The sequence below is a fragment of the Colossoma macropomum genome, unplaced genomic scaffold (genome assembly GCF_904425465.1).
Source record: "Colossoma macropomum unplaced genomic scaffold, Colossoma_macropomum, whole genome shotgun sequence".
Lineage (NCBI taxonomy): Eukaryota > Metazoa > Chordata > Actinopteri > Characiformes > Serrasalmidae > Colossoma > Colossoma macropomum.
The window spans coordinates 10,123,199-10,144,597 of NW_023494806.1; the positions used below are offsets into that span (position 1 = coordinate 10,123,199).

General features: G+C 39.8%; 2 protein-coding genes across 2 annotated transcripts in view; both read right to left on the reverse strand.

The window, feature by feature from the left end:
• npdc1b (neural proliferation, differentiation and control, 1b) overlaps nucleotides 1-10,838 on the reverse strand; it is a 47,205-nt gene extending 36,367 nt beyond the window's left edge. The window contains 1 exon segment of the mRNA XM_036599136.1: nucleotides 10,588-10,838. Coding sequence (XP_036455029.1) covers nucleotides 10,588-10,687 — 100 coding nt within the window. The 5' untranslated portion in view covers nucleotides 10,688-10,838.
• A 2,603-nt stretch (nucleotides 10,839-13,441) lies between these two features.
• niban2b (niban apoptosis regulator 2b) overlaps nucleotides 13,442-21,399 on the reverse strand; it is a 54,553-nt gene continuing 46,595 nt past the window's right edge. The window contains 7 exon segments of the mRNA XM_036598568.1: nucleotides 13,442-15,795; nucleotides 15,797-16,212; nucleotides 16,431-16,542; nucleotides 16,646-16,753; nucleotides 16,844-16,957; nucleotides 19,007-19,162; nucleotides 20,816-21,003. Coding sequence (XP_036454461.1) covers nucleotides 15,148-15,795; nucleotides 15,797-16,212; nucleotides 16,431-16,542; nucleotides 16,646-16,753; nucleotides 16,844-16,957; nucleotides 19,007-19,162; nucleotides 20,816-21,003 — 1,742 coding nt within the window. The 3' untranslated portion in view covers nucleotides 13,442-15,147.

Sequence of the window (21,399 nt, forward strand, 5' to 3'; positions counted from 1 at the left end):
GAATAGAATACATCCATGTATACAGCTCAATCGGAATAGACTAGTCTGATTGAGGCCAATCAGAATACAGTTTCTATCTGATTGAATGAGGTGGGTAACCCTGTAAATAATCCATTAAACAGAAGAATAATAACCATGTAAACACCTGTATCTGATTACATACCCAATCGGAAAGTTTAAGTACGTTCTGAGCATGTGAGTCACGTCATAGTGAAAGTTTATAACGTTCAACATGGCGGAGCAGAAACTGGTCTGCAGAGAAGACGAAGTTCATGCTTCGAACTTTAAAAGACGGCGGTGGGACAGACGTCCAGCTTATGTGTCTCAGAACGTGACGTCTTCCTCTCGGCCTTCTTTAATAAGGACATGTGAAGGACGTTTTCCTGAGTCTGACATCATTTTAAAGTGATTAAAAACACAAGCACTGCTCACTGCTGCTCATCTCACTCTGACTGGACTAATGTGATGCTTGTTGTCATGGTAACATCTATACTAAGTGGTACTCATAGCATGCACATCATTTTGGAACGGATTACTTGTAGTGCACATGTAAACATCATTTCCATCAGATTGTTGAGTAGAGAATCTATAATCGGAATGTATTTAATCAGATTGGCAAAAATCTTTGCATGTAAACACAGCCACTGTTTGAGGTTGCGCAATGCTAAGTGGTAGGTAGGGAGGTGGGTTAGGCATGCTTCCATTAGTTCTTAGCTAAATTAGCCTCAGGCTTTGGTTGACTGACTACTTTTGGAGAAAAAAAATGCATTTGAATTTTTACCAACACTTTAACTACTGTCCCTAGTGGTAGGAGTTCACTTGCGACTTTGCTGCGCCGAATCCTATTCATTTCTATGGAGAGCTGTGCAGCCTTGCTGTGCGGTGAAAATCAGAAGTTCAGATGTCAACTTTAGACAATGAGAGCGGACACTGCGTCACGTCTAGCCAATCGGGCAAGAGTAGTCTGGGACGTCAGATGTTCATCAGTCACAAAAAATCCCTTTTATACATGGAGGAGAAGGTAATGTCTGGATTTCCTGTATTATATGATGCTATGATATGATATTTTATAAAGACACCAACAGATGGTCTCCTGCGTGGCAGAAAGCTGAAAATGTGTTGGTGTCTCAAATGAGTTTCAATGAGTACTTTGTTGTTCCTTTTCTTTCATTTCCATACAGTAACAACATAGAAACTCCCACATGCGACAAGCAGAGAGATCTCGCATGGCGGAATGTGGTGGAAAAAAAACTGCAAGTGGACTCGTACTATAAGCTTTGAGAGAAAAAGAATAACTCCATAACAGTTCTAGCTATCTGGATGATTAAAGTGAACTGCAGGATTTAACAACTCAATAATTTATACACAGCAAAGAATGTTTTTAGTATTTCTACTGGTTGCATCATTTATTAATTCTGAAAAACTATTCGATCCAAACAAAAACAAAAACCTGATACAATGCAATGATGACACTGAACACTGTTCTGTTTCAAAACTTCATTTTTTCACTGTTTCTCAGTCATTCAACAAAGGTAATCTGTCCATTTTATCTCTTTTCTTATACAAGCAAGCAATATTACCTGTAATAACAACTTAACTGGTGCAGCTTGACTGATCTCTCTACAGGCTTTAGCATTTACTAATAGCTAAGAATGTGGACAGACCTGAAAAATGGACACATTAGGTCATTTGCTGCCTGTTGGGTCATTGTAGTTCAGGCTGAGAGAAAGGGCATTTTCAGGTGAGCCCACTGTGACATTCTTTGTTCCACTTTACATACGCAGCATGGATCTTTTCTTTAAAATGGCAGGAGAACAGAAAAACACATTTAAATTAAAGGAGAGATCAGCAGGCTGCCTGTCAGAGATCTGCTCTGTCCTACAGTCAACTCAGCGAAGACTTATACTGTATTATTACATACCAGCCTTTTGTTCAAGGCAATAAAGTGTTACCTGTATGAAATATTAAGGCTGGAAAGTCACCTTCCTGTAAGGACAACTTGACAAATGAATACAAAATCTGTAACAATAAAACTGCAGTAGACTGAGTGAGACTGCATATTAACAAAGAGAGGAAAAACACTGAAAAGCACTTTTCAGTATCAGAGAAATGACAGATAATGGAGCACAATGATGGCTGTTATGATAATAACTCACACAATGTGGAGAGAGAGAGAGAGGAGAGAGAGAGGGAGAGAAAGCGAAAAAGCGAGTCAGAGAGAAAGAGAAAAATGGAGGGTGAAAGAGATACAGAGAGAGAGAATAAAGAGAAATAGAAAGTGTGAAAGGGAGAGAAAGAGAGATAGAGAAAGGAATTAGAAAGAAAGAGAGAAAAAGAGGAAGGGAGAGAGAGGAAAAGCAAGTCAGAGAGAAAGAGAAGGATGGAGAGAAAGAAAGAGAATAAAAAGAAAGAAAGTGTAAAAGGGAGAGAGAGAGTTAGAAACAGAGTCAGAGATAGCGAATTAGAAAAAGAGAAAGAGAGAGAAAGAGAAAAAGGAGAGAGAGGAAAAGCAAGTCAGAGAGAAAGAGAAAGATGGAGGGGAGAGAGTGAGAGAGAATAAAAAAAAGAAAGTGTAAAAGGGACAGAGAGTCAGAGAGAGAGAGAATTAGAAAGAGAGTGAGAGATAATGAATTAGAAAAAGAGAGAGGGGGAGGGAGTCAGAAAGCAAGTCAGAAAGAAAGAGAAAGATAGGGAGAGAGAGACAGAGAGAGAAAGAAAATAAAAAGAAGGGGAAAGTGTAAAAGGGGCACACACAGAGAGAGAGAGAGAGAGAGAGAGAGAGAGAGAGAGGGAGAGAGAGAGAGAGAGAGAGAGAAGAGAGAGATGGTTCATATGCATGGAGGCTCAGATGAGTGGCAGCTGTAACCTTTTCACTGAAACGCTCCATCTGTGTTGTGTTTTTGTCTCATCTCAATAGAAGCCTAACAGCCTTGAGAGCAGAAAGACTACAGACCACTGGAGGACCAAAGCAAGGCTACTGCACAAACATCTCATTCACAGCGAGCTTCTCTCCACTCCATTAAACTGTGTGTTAAAGTCTCCTGTCTGTTATTACGACTCACGATGCAACAGAAACTATATGAATGGACACGTTGCGCAACATACAGCTCTTTCTAACAGCACTGATGGTCAAGATGAGTTTGGAGGTGTTCACTGGGAGATTAAAGGACCCATATCATGGAAGACATGTCATGAATTTACCATGCACTTTTGAAATACTGGACCTAGTTGGTAAACATTAACCAGGTTTCCATCCAGAATTCAATTCAAACAAATAACTGAAATGTTGCAAAAAATTATGCAAATCAGGCTGTTTACTTCAGCTCTGTACAAGCTAATAGAACTCGCTGGCACTTTTTAGAACGTTTACAAACAAACAGTTAACATTCAGTAGCGTCTCCTTACTGTTTTGTTTAATTTTATGGCTGTTTATGGTTTTTTAGCTCATAGGAGTGCAGAGACCGAACGCACAGGCAAATATGACTCAAGATCTGCAGAAGGCAGATTTTGTTTTATTTTGTTTTAGTTTACTCTATAATATCAGTATGTGTTTTCTCTTTGATTGTATAAAGGGTACATTTTAATTTCTGCATTAGTAAACGTGTACCTGCTGCTTTCTGTCTAGTTTCGTAACTACAACCAGTACAGTATTAATCTGGCAAATGTGTTTTCATCATAGTTTATATTTACTCCTTTTTTACAGGCAAAAAAGCAGACATTTCGAGTGAGTGTACAAACTTATGTATGTATTTGACAATTTCCTTCAATATTCCATAAGTATTAATTAATAGCTGCGCTCCAAAGCCTTGGCTGCAGCTGAAGCAGTGCGAGTCCTCGGTAGGACTGTCCCATGAAGACTCCTCCTTAGTAGCCTATTGGTCACACAAATGGAACAGTCCTAACGAGGCTGAGTGGTGACGTCACCAGAGCGGCATGAAACTTGTGAGGGAACTGGTGAGAGAAAATGGAGCCCACTGCATTGTGTTTGTTGCTATGATAGCTAATACGGCAACAAGCTTATGTAGTAGAATAAAATACGTATATTCAAATACTTCTGATTAAAATACGATATATGGGCAATATACAATATATGGACGAACGCTCTAATTTATCAATCACTTTACACTTTATAAGGTCATGAAGACGAATTCAAGGACGTGAACAACTTAAATTTTAACACAAGCTCTGCTTCAATGGCTTTGTTTTCCATCATTTTTGTGATGCTGTTTTTTTTTCTTCGCGTCGTTCGTGTGCACAGAACTGTGGGTAACCGAAGGCCTGGAAGGATACATCAGTTGTGTCCTTGAAATCACTCTGAAGGTAGGCTGCATTTCCAGGCTGTATACGAAGGGTCCTTCACTTTGGAGCAGGCTTCTATGACGTAGCGGCCGAGAAATGCAGCCTAGGCTTTGGAACGCAGCTAACATGTCAAAATACACATAAAAGCACATAAATGGAAACCGAACTGTAGGTAAAGGTTCAAAATGCACTATTCACTAACCAGTCCAAATACGGAAATTAAGCTGTGAAAAGTGTCTGTGAGCACAAAACCAAAAGACTATTTTGAATGAACTGCTTTTGTGATGTCACAAAAAAAAACAACACATTAACATATCTGTCTGTTGAGCCTACAGCAGTTTAGCCCCACCCATACATGTTAAAGACACAGTAACAAAAACAGCCTGTTCTTTTTTTCTAAGGGATAACGTGAGGTTGTAAGTGTTCATGTAAAAATAATTAATGACTGTTTTTGGCTTAAAAACTCAAAAATGCTATAAACAGGAAAAGGAAAGTTACAGTTCCCTTTACATGGAATGGAACAACCAGAGGACGATTTTGCTAGAAATTAAGGACAGGAAGACAGACAGACAGACAGACAGACAGTAACAGAGGCAGGTAAGCACCCAGAGGGAGCTTTACTGACCGCCTGTGCCGCTCCAGCTTAGTGCAGACAAAATGACACGCCCTCCTTTACAACAGCTTAGCGCTGACCTCACTGCACGAGGACAGTCCCAGACACAGAGCAGTGGAGACGAGCACACGTGTTGGTAAGCACACACGCAGACTCGGTTTATCACGTCATGCTTCAGCACAAAACTGTGAGAATCACACGACCCCATCCGCTTTTAATCAGGCACTTCTCAGAGTGCTGTTTCAGGCCTCAATCCACACGCCAGATGGGTTTTTATGCCGGCAGGAGATTAAGATTTTGGCCTGTTTTGATCAGGAGGCAACCACACAGCACCCACTAAGGATATACCTTCAAATTTAAGTGGACTTTTCCTTTGACAACATGGCCTTAAAGGAATTGTTTGGCAAAAAAATCTAATTTACACAACTGTTCCCAAGACAAGTTGGGTATCCCAAGTTTCCTTGTTTTTAGTTTTGCACTAGAACTAAGAGGCTCATGTAGTAAGTAATGGAAGTTTTATGCCAGTTAGCATCAAGTTAACAGGATTTCTAAATCATCACGTACATTATGGCCTAATGACATATTAAATGGTAGTATTATGTTATGGAATATTCTGTAGTGCAGAATCATATAACTCAGCATCACTGATCTAAAAGAATTCATGATTTAGTGTTTTCTTCCATAACTGCTAGATCTATAGGCTAATAAAGACATCTGTGGTGTGATGCAGCACAATCCACAATTGTTTATCAGAATTTCAGTTAATATTCAGCCAGCTAGCAAAACGTGTCACTTAAAGTAACCTCAGATAGACTTATTGACTTGCTTATGTGGTGTCTGACACTGTATAACATAGTTGTCTATAAAAATGTCACTCTAATAGACACACCATATGGCCAAAAATATGAGGACACTCCTCCTAATTATTAAATTCATGTGTTTCAGTCACACTCATTGCTAACAGGTGAATAAAATCAAGTTTAAAACCATGCAACCTCTAGAGGCAAACACTGGAGGTGGCTGACATAGGATGCCACCTTTGCCACAAGTCAGTTCATTAAATATTCTGCCCTGCTGGATCTGCCCTAGTCAACTGTAAGCGCTACCGTGAAATGGAAGCATTGAGGAGCAACAACAGCTCAGCCACGAAGTGTTAGGCCACACAAACTCTAAGAGCGGGACTGCCCAGTGCTGAAGCACGTAGAAGTTGTGTTGCATCACTCACTACAGAGTTCTAAATTGCTTCTGGAAGCAACATTTCACTGTCTGGCAGAGGATGGATCAACCTGGGTTGACTGGATGCCAGGAGAACACTACCTCTCAAAACGCCTTGTGCCTAGGAAAGTTTGGTTTCCAACTTTGTGGCAACAGTATGCATAGGGAGGGCCCAGCATGACTGAGCCCCTGTGTAAAACAAAGAAAAGGTCTAATTTGAGGCAAGAGGTGTGCAGCTTGTCTTGACTGATCTACATTTGAGGTAAGGGAGAGACATGTAAATTAGATTTTTGACCAAACCACACAGCCAAACTAAAAAAAACACTTTCTTTAACAGCTCATCTCAGGATGTGTTTTAGCTCTTCATATTTTAATACTTTAGCCACTTTCTCACACTGTGGCTCCAAGCTGATGTGATTCAACCCTTAGTAGCAGTTATCTAGCCCTCAGAGAGAACCCAAAACAGTCCTATTATGCTTTTCTCCTCCTTCCACCTGCATCTCTCTCCTCTGTAAGATCAATACCAAACCCTCAGCCTCCTCATTCCAACCAAATGATCAATAAGCTCTTCTTGTGGTTGCATAACTTTCTCTGGCATGATTTCTCCAAAAGCAGCTGTATTGTCTGTGCTGTTTTCAGCATCACTTTAAAATAGGACTACCCTTATAAAGGGTTTATGGTTTAAAATTAATTTGTTAATAGATATTAGTTAGGTCATAAACACTTCATTAATCTGTAATAAGCAGTTATAACACATAAATAAAAAGAGCTAATGTAAGCTGATGAATATGAATGTGATGAAGCTGACAGGTTCAATGCTAACTGATGAAGAAGACAAAGTAAGAGCAGTAAACATCACAATCTTGAGATTTTTCTTCTCACGGTTATGCAAGTGGTGCAAATTCTCAGCCCAAACCGGCTTAATCACTTGCTTCACAGCTTTTCTGAGGCGTGCGAACAGTCTTCTCAGCTTGCAACCCTCTACGAAATGAATCATCTCGCACTGTGCCTAAAGCTCGTTATGTGCCATGATGGCTGATGAAAGTGGATTTGTCTACATGCCATCATTTCATGATTGGTTTAATCTCCCAGACCCACTGGTTCTGGAGCTGACCTGCTTTCATAAAAACATACCTTAAAGGACACATATCCTATATTTTTGTGTATTTTCCCCCTGATGTTATATTGTTTGTGTGGGGTTTTATACCTAAACAGTCATAATCCAATTTTATATCACCGTTTCCAACCTCTCTTTATCTTAGAATCAAGCAGGGCTCACATTGTTCCTTTGAGACTGATATATGTAAATTAACCCTGCTCCGATTGGCTGCCCTACATTGTGCCACATCCAAAGAGCAATCCAAACTAAAGCACTTCTTATAACTTAAGCGTGAATGGGCAGAACTAAACTGATCTAGGCTGAAAAGGCGGCTATATTTAAATGAGTTGGCTTTTGTGACATCACAAAAAGTCACAAAAGTCTAGATCAGACTTGTGTTTGTGATGTATGTCAACTAAACTGCAAAAACAGGCTCTTTTACTCCACGACACTGGCTCTTTAAACTTACTTCAGAGAGTCACAATGTTTGTCACAGCTGTGCAGACACTTGGGATGGGATTTATTAGAGAGACCATAATACAATATCACGTTATTTGACCCTCTGTACAATTCTCAAGAGATTTTTAAAGATCTGTCATATTAAAAGGCCTATATTCTACAGTTAGTTTTGCACAGGAGCTACAAATGTAGCCAACATGTAATGGAAGCTTACAGCCCAGCCATTAGCATCATGCACATTTACCTTAAACTGCGTTGAGCTGTCAATCTCAATTGCACTTGCTTAAGTGGATTCTGACACTGTATGATATACTGTTATCTATAAAAAAAATGGACAAATGCTGACAATACTGAAGTTTTAATGTGGCTTCTACTGCTGTTTTTAGCCAATACAGCACATAACTGTCCAAAGAATTGTCTACATTTGATTTTTTTGCTGAACTATGCCTTTACGTGATAAAATATTTATAAAACTTCAACCTAAAGCGACGTCTGCACTTCCCTTACAAAACAACCTCTTTGAGGATACGCTTCGTTCTTCTACACTCTGTCATGTTGACAGTGAGCTTCAATAAAGAAAGCTCTCCTGCTAGGCAACAGAAGAAAGCGGCTCGTGCCAAGACACGGCATTGCTCGTACTTAGCAAGCACTGGCTCTCAGAACATGCGCCATGGAAACACAAACACTGCAGAGCTCAGATTTGTCCTATCAGCAGCAGAAGCAGAGATAAGAGATCGAGATTGAATTAGTTGATCAAACAGGGTCGTGCGGGCTCGTAAAAAGCATGTGAGTGGGGGTTGCTGCTGTAGATGTAATTGTTTTTAACATGTGCTATCATCTGATATTAATATGTATAAGGATTTTTGGTGGTCTGTAGGCTTGAATGTTCATCTCAGGCTGGGGCATTTGGGAGGGTTATGGCGTTTGATGCTGATTCTATTGCTATCTAAACGTCAGCATGCCGGGGTGACACAAAGAACGTGTTACTGATTCACGTTCTTCCAGCACCCTGATTGCCAGTTTCCATGTAGATAAGAGCTTAAACAAGCAACACTCGAAAGAAACCCCAGGCAGGGTGGGTGGGTGTGTTTCTTAAAGGGGGCAATCCAGCCTAAAACTGGAATTTAACAGGTTATTTATCGAGTTATGCAGTATTCTGTAGCACAGCCATCCATATCTCAGCCTCATATGCTTGAGAGAATTCACAATTTTTTATGTTTTTGCTTACCAGCATTCTCTTACTGCAATACCCAGCATGCATTACTCAAATACACCATAAAACCACTGGAAATCCCTGTGGTGTCAAGCAATCTTGACTGCTAGCCCAGCCACGGATCTACAGGCTAATGGGTACAAACAGGCTAGCACTGGCACTTCAAACCTCAAAAAAAATCCACCCCAAAGCAGCTGCAGTCAAAAGTTCCTGCCATCTTTAATGTGTCATCCGAAGGGGTTTTCCAAGTCTTTAAACTGGGAGATTTCACTTTAGAGACTGCTGTAAGAAGCGAGGAGGCTTGTTCACAACAGCTATAGAGACTTTTTTATTCTGGCCAGTGTCCACCTTTAATTAAACCTTTAACTACTCAAGCCTTCAAGTCAAAAATTCATATTTTCAACAGGCAGAAGACACTCACATGGATAACGGTTATGTAAACATTTATTAAGAAGATGATTTAATTCCCTGTGCATTACTAGACATACGCCACAAGCTACATATCACAATATTGCTGTGATTGATAAAAGCTTTCTGAGAAGCACTGAGGGCCAGATGAAACATTAAAGCCAAGCTTGTTTGAAGTCTGCGTTAGTCTTACTGGCCACTCTGGGCCTTTGCTGATGACAGTTCAGCGGGCCCACATCTCCCACACTTGCGTCACACATGGCTAATCTGTTTTCCCCCCAGCCAGATGGATCTGGCCTTGCCTGAGCACACTTAGCTCTGGTCTGCCTCAGCATCTTAGCCTCATGAACCAGGGTGCGTTCATTAGGCCTCACTTATACTAATGGTTAGTAACAGAGACCCAAACTACCAGGGCTTTTAGTCACAAATAAGGTTAAACAGTCCATTCAGGGCATGGAGATTCACAATGTTGTCTGAATCACTGGACAGGCCAGTTTTTGTTGTTTACATGATCTTCCCTCCTAGAAAAAAACAACATAGACCAGCATGCAGTGGAAGTTATTCTGTTAATTACCAGCAAAACCAATACATGTGGTGTTTTGGATGCTAGTATGCTGGTCAGCAGCAATGGAAGCTGATATGCTGGTCACCAACAAAAAGGGCATATGTTGTGTTTGGGATGCTAGTATGATGGTCAGCTGCACTGGAAGTGATTATGCTAATTACCAGCAAAACTAGCATATGTTGTGCTGTAGATGCTGGTATGCTGGTCAACCAGCATGACCATGCTGGGTGACAAGCTAAACCAGCAGCAGACCAGCATAAACCCACTGTTTTTTTGTTTTTTTTTCAGTAGGGTTAATTATAATTTATTGCAATAAATAATAACGGGCAGTCCTGTCTTGTCAACAGAATAAACACTACAAATTCCCAATTTTCTACAAGCAAACAGGAGTTAAATAAGGAATTGAGGCCACATTTAGCAGATAAGGCAAAAACAGCGGGTAAAATAAGCTGAAGAAATAGATCTGGGCATCCAAAATACATGAATAAAATATTACACCAACATAACTAAGAAACAGGAATTATGATAATGTAAGTGCTGCGTAAACAGTGCTTTAAACTATCTGATTCTTCATGAATTCATTATGAATATTATATATTAATTAACACAATCTGAATAACTGAAAACAGCTGGATCATATCTTATTCACGATGTACACGTTTCTCTCAATCCAACGCACTATTTTTTTCAGTGTAAGCGTCCACCGAGCTGCTCACCTGCCATAGTAGAGCCGATAGCGATGGTGGTGAGTAGGAGAGCCCGGGTGAGGAGCGAGGCCCTCGGTGTGCTCTGCGCTTCTCTCCGTGCAGAAGACATGCTGCGGGTGCAGAGCTCCTTATGATCGCTGTGGCAAAGTGTGGGACCCGGGGCTCAGCATCCCCCCGGCCCGGGACGACCGAAACACTAAGAAAGCTCCTATTTAATAACCTGAACACTCCTCACATCCACAGCCGTGTTCAGTCGCGCATCTCTGAGCGCGGTGGTGCTGCTGCTGCTGCTGTTGACCCGCACAGCTCCGCTTCTGCCTGCGGAGGATCAGCGCCGAGTCACGCAACGGAGTGACGTCATGACGCTCTCTGGCTCTGTTTACTCCGCTGATCACGAAACACACTCAGAATACAGAGATTTACTCACACACACGACCGTTCAGCATACAGGAATCGCCGTTTTTCAGTAGCACGAACCAAATTCGTTGCAGATACATGTATAAAATGAATTCAAGGCAATACTGATGACTTAATAGGTTTAAATGAACAAATACGAAGAAATAATACTGAAGAAACGCTAGGATGCGTCTCCAGAGTGATAAACAGAGCTGCAGGTAATAACATAGTAATTGAGAAAGCTGTGCAGAAATGACAGCAGAAATAAAAGTCTCTATTCAGTACAAATATAAAATGAACAAAATTAGACTGCTCTATATCCAGCAACTAACTGGACATTTAAAACCACTGTAAATAGACAATAACAGTGTACAGTCGTACGCAAGGAGCCTCTGCTCAAATGACATGCTTTGTTTGTTAAAATCTGAAAATAAGTTAATACATTGTCTATTTTTGCACATTGTAATTCCCAGTTATTGTTTACTCACTGAATTAAACATCTGGAGGCAAATAAACATAAAATCTTTGAAAAAGTAATGCTTCATTTTTTACCTAGTGTGTCGAACTCAGCAAATAAATAGAAATGGTTCACTACAATCTGCAGAAAAATTGGGTTGTTCCCTGTAGACGATGCGTTACTTAGAAAATCAACAAAACAATTTGACTAGGGGTGCTCAAACTTTTGCTTTAAATATATACACATAATTTCCACCAAATGTCAATGCTACGTAAGTTATTGTAACAGTCAAAATTGGACAGTCATAATGTTTAACTCAAGTAACAGCACTGTTACTTTAATTAATCACTCAACTAAAATTACCTTTCAAAAGCTTAAGTACAAAAAGTAGTAAAAACTACTGTACTGAACAGTTTATAGAGCTGCAGTGGCGCTCTCTGCACTTATCAGCGTAGGAATGTCTTTCTAAAGCATCATTGGTCAAAAGTCAGAGATGTGACCAATCACAGTACAGATGCTGTCAGCAGCCTACCATAATCAAAACTTACAGCTAAAAAAGGAATTGGTAAGTAAATGTTAATGACTAAAAATAAAAGATCAGCTTAATTTCCTCACATAGCCATTTGCGTATAAATGAAAGAAATACAATCGTCTGAAAAGTCAGTAAAGTACAAGTCCATCTAAATTTTACTTACCCTACTTCACACTACCCGTACTGTACTGTGCCAAAGTCTTAGACATCCATGAGAATAGTTTAAAACTACTTATCTTGCATTTTTGCCAGTAAAAAAAAAACACATAACATTAGAACAAACACAAACAGAAATACAGTACCATGTAACAAATGACCTGCTTTGAAAAAATAACAGTAACATATTGTGGTTAGAATAACACAATTGATTCTTGACTTCACTGTACGCCCCAGTCATCACACAGAGCTGTTAAAATCTATCAGCAGCACCTGATTTACGTTAATGAAGGGTTGATTAGCTGAAGCAGGAACTGATGGTATCTGTACATGACATCTACTCGATGCCCGATATTTACAGTGCACATATGTATGTAGTAAATTATAGCCTTTGAGCAAATCAACAGCATCTTCCTTTTAAACTGACTACACAATGATTTAATTATACATTACCTGTAACAAAATGTTATGAGCTATAGTATTAATCTGTAGGAATTATTAATAGTCCAACATGAAAACTAATGCACACTAATGCATATCGGACACCTTGATGTCTAGAATGAAATCAGTATGTACAGTCGTATGCAAGTTTGAACGCCCCCAGTCAAAAAGTGAAAATAAGTGAACACACCGTAACTTAAATGCAGCTCTATAAACTTAATATTTTGTTGAGTTTTACATATTAGAAAAAAAAAGTGGCATAACTTTTGCCCAGGCCATTTTATGCCACCAGCTCAAAATGTTAAATTCGGGAAGTAAACAGTAATTTTGCTTTAAAGTGTGCAGAAGTGTGTTGTTTGTACAGGATCTGTTAACTTAGTTTAACTTAACTAATCAACAACACGTATAAAAAGAATCCAATGTAATACTAGTACTCTTTATAGGTTAAAATGAATAAATAGGAAGGGATAAACCTGAAGAAAAATGTTAGATGCACCTTTGGAACAATACGTTACCTTACTTTTGTTTAGAAAATCAACAAAACACAATCTGACCCAAACTCTTGCATGTGACCACATTTTATAGGGTGCTAGACAAAACACTTTAATACAACTCAATAACTTACTGCAGGATTTAAAGTTGGTCTTAAATCTGAGGCCTTAAAATTCCCTAATATCTACAGAAAAATTACTATATCTACCACACAAGCCAGGTGCACTGTAAAGTTGTTGAAAGGGCTATAGCGCCCTCTGCTGGCACAGTGAAATGATTAACTACAGCAACACAAGAAGCCACAGGGCAATATTAATGATGAGTGTCACTAAAGGCTTTTAGGCTACTAATAACCAGCTATGGCAATAAAAATGACTGGAACATTCAAGTGTTATATCTAATAGATTTATTACCAATAATTTTAAATGCAACATAAAACCTCGAAAGGCAATGAAGTGCATTAGATAATAAATAAAAAAAACAATTTAAATCGCATACACAGACAGACTTAAGTCATTTCACATAAAATAAAAATGATGCTAAAAATGTGGTGGAAAGTGTTCTAGCGCGCTGACTGGGTCAAATATTACTGAGACTACACATCTGCACATCAATAATCTTGACTGATTGTCATTTCAATTTGAAATACAGCAAAACCCCCTGAAAACACTTGCACGTTCGCCCACTATTACGGTCTGCACACCCCAAAGAAACTCTCCTGCCAAACTCAAAGCCCCCACTTACGTTAACATCTGGCCTCCAAGACTAACAGTCTACCTACTGTCCAGCCACTACATCATCTTCAGTAATTACATGGTTCTGACTGCAAAGAGCAGGCGAGTCACCTAATATTTTTCACTGTAATCATAGCATCACATAATTAAAATAAATCATGCATAATCTTTAAGGAAAAAGAACATACAGATATAGTGTAGTCAGCGAAAACGTCTGCAATCATTCATTCTTCTAAAGAAAGTGGGTTCAACCATGAAAGACCTAAAAGGTAAGACTTTACTTCAACCCTGCTACATAACATTGACATAACCATGCCATAAACATGTCGTGGCAGGGGTCATATGTTGTCCGGACAGATTTTGTTCAGTACTATAACAGTGTTTTGTTACTGTTAACAGTAATTGTCATGACAGATGCCATAATCCTTAAACCACATGCTCATTTTTGCTGTGTCAGTTGTAATAAACATCATGACATTTCATGACTATTACCAGTAATGGTAACATGATACTGTTAGATTCCTGGACACATTCTATAATGACAATTCATGACCACATCTTCTATCATATGTCTATAACTTGGTCATATCAACGTTACACAGCAGGGTTCAAGTAAAGTGTAACCAACATAAAAGGTGATGCATTTGTTGGCAGTGTTTAAACAGACTACAGGCAACTGCAATCCCACAGCATTTAGGGAACATGAAAAGATTCTAGCTTAATATCAAATAAAAGTAATACATCACTACACTTGGACGTCTATCGAAAGAAAATATCAGGGTAATATACAATAAATTGCAATATTGGGCTAGACATGATAATAAAATATAAAAATGAATAGAAAAAATAAAATTCAGTGTTTTCAGTTTGTAGTCAAGCAAGGCAAAGATAACAGGCTTATAATAAAGAATGTAAATTAAAAAAAAATGCACACACCATACCAGATAAGGCCAGCATGGAGTCAGCTGTATAGTGTTAAGCAGTCTTATCGTCAAATCTAACCCCCTTCTGTATTCGAAAACAATTTGCAGTAGAATATCAACACAATCGGAAATAAAGCACAGCTATAAAAATCAGCAACTGAAATATGAAGTAAAGTAGAATATGGCATAGAATGACTGCTTTACGCACAAAGGTATGCTTATGACAGAGGCCATCCAATGCAATATGTGCAAAAAGTGAAATGTGACAAGGTAAAACCTGTTAAGACTCAAAGCGTGCGAGATATTTTGCATGTAAACAAACAAACAAACAAAAAAACACCATAAAAACCCTCCTCTGTCAAACTATCACTGTTGTAGAGCAGTGGGCTTAAGTTTACTATAAAAAATGGAATTATGAATTATGTTTTATTTAGCGATCTATGTTTGCACAGCTGCTGTGTCAGCTCCTTTCTCAGCATCCTCTTCTCCAGTTTCAGAGTCATTGTGCTTCTCTTTTCCCGCATCAGTTTCCGTGGTTGCCGCGGCAGCCTCAGCTTGAGGCTCCTCCTCCTCAGCCACCTCATTGGCAGGAGACTGGAAGCCGCTGTCATCGTGGTGAAGCGAACTGGAGTCGTTGGTTTTCTGCTGGAGTTCTGAGAGGGGTTCTGAAGCGGGTTCTGAAGCGGTCCCCACGTCAACTGGCTCATGGCTTTGCTCTTCTTGCGTTGGTTGTGCGATAGATTCTTCTGCTTTTGCAGGTGACTGATGCTCCGTGCTCGAGGGTGCAACCTTGCAATCCTCATGGTTTGGTGCTGGCTCTGGCTGAACCTCTCTCTGGCTTTCAGGCGCAGGCTCCGCCTCCTTGTTGACCAGAGTTGCTGCTGGCTCTGCTGGAGAGGAGGTTTCTTCTGATTCTGGTTCATTTCTCTCTCCATTCTGCTCACTCTCTTCTTCCTGCACTGCATTCTCTATCTCCTGGATGGCGCTCGCTATCTTGCTCTCTGAATCCTGAGGAGACGTTGGCTCTGCCTCTTGTTCGCTGGGCTTTGTAGTTTTTTCCTCCTTTATTGTAGTTCCATTAGGGTATAGCAGGAGGCATTTCCGTAGATGTTGGCACACTGACTTCTTCTTTGGTGCTGGCTTCGCTGGGCACTTCCTTTTCAGATGCACAGGAGGATTTGGTGTCCGAATCCACCTCACCCTCTTCTTCAGGGATGTCCTCCACCCCAGGAACCTCTAGGCAGGACTCGGGCAGCGCCGTTGCTGTTCCATCCTCCTGGATCATGGAGACCACCTGCTTCATCCTTCGCCTCTTCTGGGTGATCGCATGTCCTTCTTCACCCCCCTGCTCACCGTCCACCTCTGTCTGCCCTCCACCGTACTCTTCGGCCCAGTCGATGGGGGGGTTCTCCTCCAGCAGGTGCAGGTTTGGGTCACTGTTGGTCAGCACAATGCTGTCCCTGTACAGGTTGTGTCGTCTCTGCACAGCAGCCTCCTTCACAGCTGGAAATGAGAGGCAACAGTTAGAAACTATTAGTCTTAGTAACAGTTTTTTAGGGTAAATATTAAACCTTTTATGATACGACATATAAAATGATTAAAAATAATTATGAATCACACAAAATCACATCGTGGTGAAATTTAAGATTTCACAACGAGTCACTTTCTAAAGAAATGCAATCAAATGAAATCTTTTTGAGGTGTACACCCCTATGCCTTACCCATCATTATGTCCTTCATGACAGTCTGAAGCACCACCTCCTCAAAGATGTTCTCAACGAGGATGAAACGAGAGAAGTCTTCAAAGATCAGCTCTCGGAAACGAGGAAGTTCCTACAGACAAACTTTAGCTTAGCATATGAGCACAGCACTAGATCAGCAGCATGCAGTAAAACACGCAATGCCTCTATAAAGCACATGTATTTGAGGGTCTTACTGCAGAGCAGGATGGAGAGAGCTGTTTCAGCATATATGGGATGAAGATCTGGAGAAGGGCCTCTCTGAAGAACTTCTTACGCACAGTACTGCTGTCATAGTCAAATTTCTGCAGAGATAAAAGACAGATATTAAGCATTTAGGGAAAATTCTATTATTGTAAGTTCCTATTAATGACTAATGGACTTCTTTGACTGACCTTGATAACCCGGTCCTGACATTTTTGGATGGTTTTACAGAGGTCCTCCTCCTCCTGGCCCTCCAGGCTCTGGTGGAGAAGCTGCTCGAATGTGTACACCGCATCATCCATTTGCTGCAGAAAACAGATAAGATGAACAGATAAGGACAAAAAACAACAAGAGCTTGTGGAGATCTACAATTCATTTGCAAAATGTTATATGATAATTAATGAATTCATTAATTTATGACATTAACTCACATGACGAGTGAGTGAGTGAGTGAGTGAGTGAGTGAGTGAGTCAGTCAGTCGGTCAATAAATGAATAAATAAAGCAGCAGTGTTGCTGCTAGGGCTAAATTAATCATTTTTGCATTGAAATTGCAGTCTGAAAGAGCAATTTTCTGATTACATGAGCTACAATTTTAATTATAACCTATATTTTTAATACAGGTTATAATTAAAATTAAATAATTAAAATATTTTGTTATATTTAGTATTTTCTCCAAATCACTTGGCCCTAGTTGCTGGTGCATTGAGAGTGGTTCACTACTCAAAAACATCCAGCCAAGATCAGCTCTGCAATCAGATATTGACCAATGATGGAAGGTTAGAAGATGGCTAACAAATTGCACATGGCAGCAGATGGGTTACAGTCTCTATGGGCCAGTTTCACCAAACCCAGTTTAAAGCTAAGCCTGAACTAAGAAGAATGTGTAATGTTTATTCACTACTGGTGCTGCAATTTAGTCCAAGACTAGGCTTAATCCATGTTTACAAAAAACAGACCCTAACTGTGCACCTGCAACATGAACCACAAAGTAAGGGTTTCTAATAAGGTGTCCAGTAATTGTATATTCCATGTACAGCATTCATGTGCAGTCCTATGTAAAAGTGAACAACCTCAGTCCAGTTACATGTTTTGCTGATTTTCAAAGTGAAAGTAAGGTCACATTCTCTACAGGGGGAAAAAAAAAACCTTAAAAACGTTGCAAATTTTATTGTGCAATTCTATTTAATTGCTTAGTTTAACATATTAGGATAAAATAAAGCATTCAATATAAAATGTGCCATAACTTGCGCACATGCCAGATTGTATGTTTATTTTTCCCTAATATGTTAAATTCAGCAAACAAACAGTAACTGTGCATTAAAATGTGCAGGAGTGTTCTCTGTAGAGGGTCGCTAAAACAAAACGTCATTTGATCACGGGTGCCCAAACTTTTGCATATGACCGTATGGCTTATAATAACAACATTTCTCCATGTTCACCACTGTGTGGCACCCTCATCTCAATAACCGTGCTTCCTGCGAGAGCGTTCTGATCGCTCTGATAAAATGAGCTATACATGTTTAGTCTTGTGCCACCACTCCCTCTGCTTCAATAACAAGCTCTTTGATTGTATTGACAAAAACTCTTCCTGTACTTGTTCATTCATTTTGGACCTACCAACCAGTTACACTTAAAGCTTTTAAAAGGACCCAGAATTTCAATAGATGCATGCACAGTCCAGGTGGGAATAGCTGCAACTAGGGTTAGTTAGTACTGGAACAACAGAGTCTATTTAACAATACCACTATTACCAGCACTCGCTCACCTACTCACTGTGAACTCTGATGTGCGCATAGTCCAGACAGCAATTATGTTCCGGGTGTTTTTAATGGCTTTGAATTATTGTATCACTTTTCTGTTTTCCTATTGGCTACTCTTGGTTCTTAGCTGTTGAAATCAACTGTAAAAAGCATTACTCCCTACTGAAATATGAATCCTTCACCACAATAACAGCACGATTTCAACAGGGCATTTTATTTGATGTACAACAACAAAACCACAAACCACAACTTAAGCAAGAGAGTCACACACACACACACACACACACACACACACACACACACACACCCCTACATTTTTTTTTCAAAAACGTTTGATATGCGATAAAGATGCTGACAATTATTCCAACCATCTGCTGCTCAGAGAAAGCGTCCGCCCCTTGAGAGAAAATTCTCAGCAGTCGACCTCAAATTATCGCATACCCAAAACAGTTCAAACTGAATGCTGATTAAGTGTGTTTTTCCATGTTGCTGAAGAGAGAATCCTTTTTTTTTTCAGTGTAAATGTTGCTAGCTGTGGACGACATAGGCTGGCAGAGGTGTGGTGGAGAAGAGCTGTGTTTTACAGACTTACCTCCCTCATGAGGATCTGAGCTCTCTGGACGAAAACAGAGGGGCTGGTGACATCAAACCGTTGCTGCAGGCCCTCCAAACTCAGCTGCTCAACCTTCTCATAGCATCCCTGCATCTTCACCGGGTGGAAGGCCAGCATAGAGATCTTCTCCATGTGCTGGAGAACGTGAGGAAACATGAGCGTTAGATCAGCATTTCTGCACATTCTCTTAGCTTCAAAAATACCTGACTATTAACTGCAATTTAACCTCTTAAACTGAAGGTTAATCATTCTAACGTTAATCTAAAGATGTATTATTCAGTAACTACTACAGCTGCATGCTATGGATATATCAGTATTGCAAATGAACAGGTGAGTCAATAATTTTGTATGATTAACAGATGGCGTGTATTATTTTGACAAGCATTTTACTTTTGTTGGATTATGTAAATACCCTGATTCATCACCTAGAGAAGCACTCTTTAGGAACTGTGATTGGTCAAGGTGCTCATAGCACACAGCAAAACAAACTGCGGCTGGTTAGAGGGTTAATTTGTATATTACAGTCTCTTCTGTGATATCACTACTGCAAAGACTGGTTCTGCGATAAGATCTAATGGGCATAGCCAAAGGGAGGCCGGAGCGGCCAGGCCACTGGCCCAGAGAGATACTCTGCTTTCAACAATAAAGAAGTGACATAAGAAAATCTGTCCTACCTATCCTGTGTTATGCTTTACAGTGAAAATTACCAGGGCAGTTACCAATCAGTTATAAGACATATGCCTGATAATGTTGCACTCAATGATCCATAGTAATAGGCTACTCTGCTGAGCAAACAGGTGAGTGTAATGTGTTATAAGCTAGATTTTACCTGAGGATGGAACACATTTGCACTAAAGCCTTTCGCTCATTATGTTACCTTATACTTTGCTGTCTGGCTGTCTTTTTAAAATCATTAAACTCAAGTGTATGCTGTAGCGTAGGTGGTCTAAATGAATAACTTTTATGGTCCGTCTGTATGAAGCTTCAAGTTAACATTAAAGGTTAAAGCAAAAACTGGTCACTAAATTTACTTGATTCTAATGTGTGCATAACTTCCTTGAGAACTAAAAAATATACAACAATAAAATAACTAATTTTAATTAGTTTTTTCCACCAGAGCGACACCCACAAAAATTTCTGGGTGTAACCTGGCCACCCCTTCTAAAAGTTGCATTTCAAAAACAACATTTTGTGCAGTTCCAGTAACAACAACACATTATTCTGTAACTACTATGAACTTGCTATGTTGTGAGCCGGTTAGATAAATACGTTTGGTTGATGGAGATTCAGCCATGGATTTGTTCAATTCCACCACCAGCACACGTGATAAGTTAATAAAGTACCGATTAAGCATGTCAGATATTGGATAGTAGCTGTAAATACAAAGGGAGATTTGGAAATGATTAATTCAACACATTGACAGACATGAAGCTACTATTGAGTGTGTTCATTTATATTTATAATAATTGTTTCATTACTGTTTTTACAAAAAAACTTAGAACTTTACTGCCCAAAAAAATAACTGTATATGCAATTTTCTGAGGTTGCACAGAACTGCACGTGCCACATAGTACTGCACATGTCACATTGTATGCAATAGGGAAATAGAAAGAGATTTAGAAGAATTTTGCTGAGTCAATCTACAGGAAGCTAAGGGAACTTTCACTCTTAAGCAAGAGACACCTAGTTTTCATGCTCTTTTACAGCCAAACTGCCTTGCAGTGGGGGAAGAAAAACAAAAATCTGCCCCATGCCCAGTGCTAAAATAACCAAAATCATTTCCCTCACCTCTCCTAGTTTCTCCTTGCTGCCACCATTCAGAAGATTCTTGCTCATGTCCACCAACTCCCTGAAGAAGACGTCACGCACCTCGAAGAAGCCTCGGCTTGTGGGCTCCATCAAGGCCTCCAGGATGGAGCTGATGTAAGGCTGAATACTGACCTTCAGGAGCTTCTCTGCTTTGGGGAGCACCAGAGCTGGAGAACAAGACCCAGTGTTTCTTTACATGTAATGATACATAGGTAATCAACCTTTGGCAACACTTTACTGAAGGACAGTGTTTATAAGGCTTCATGATAACTACATAACGCTGTCATGACAGATTCCAAAAACCTATATTTATAAACCTACATTTATAAATGCTTATTCCAATAGGCACAGTCAAAAAATGCAGCTTGTCAACTTTTGTGTCACGATGAAATAATTCTTACACTATATGGCCAAAAGTTTGTTGACCCTTGACCATCACCCCTATATGAGATGTTGGACATCCCATTCTAGAACTTTGGGCATTAATATGGAGTTGCCCCCCTCCCTCTTTGCAACTATAACAGCCTCCGCTCTTCTGGTAAGGCTTTTCAACATTTCAGAGC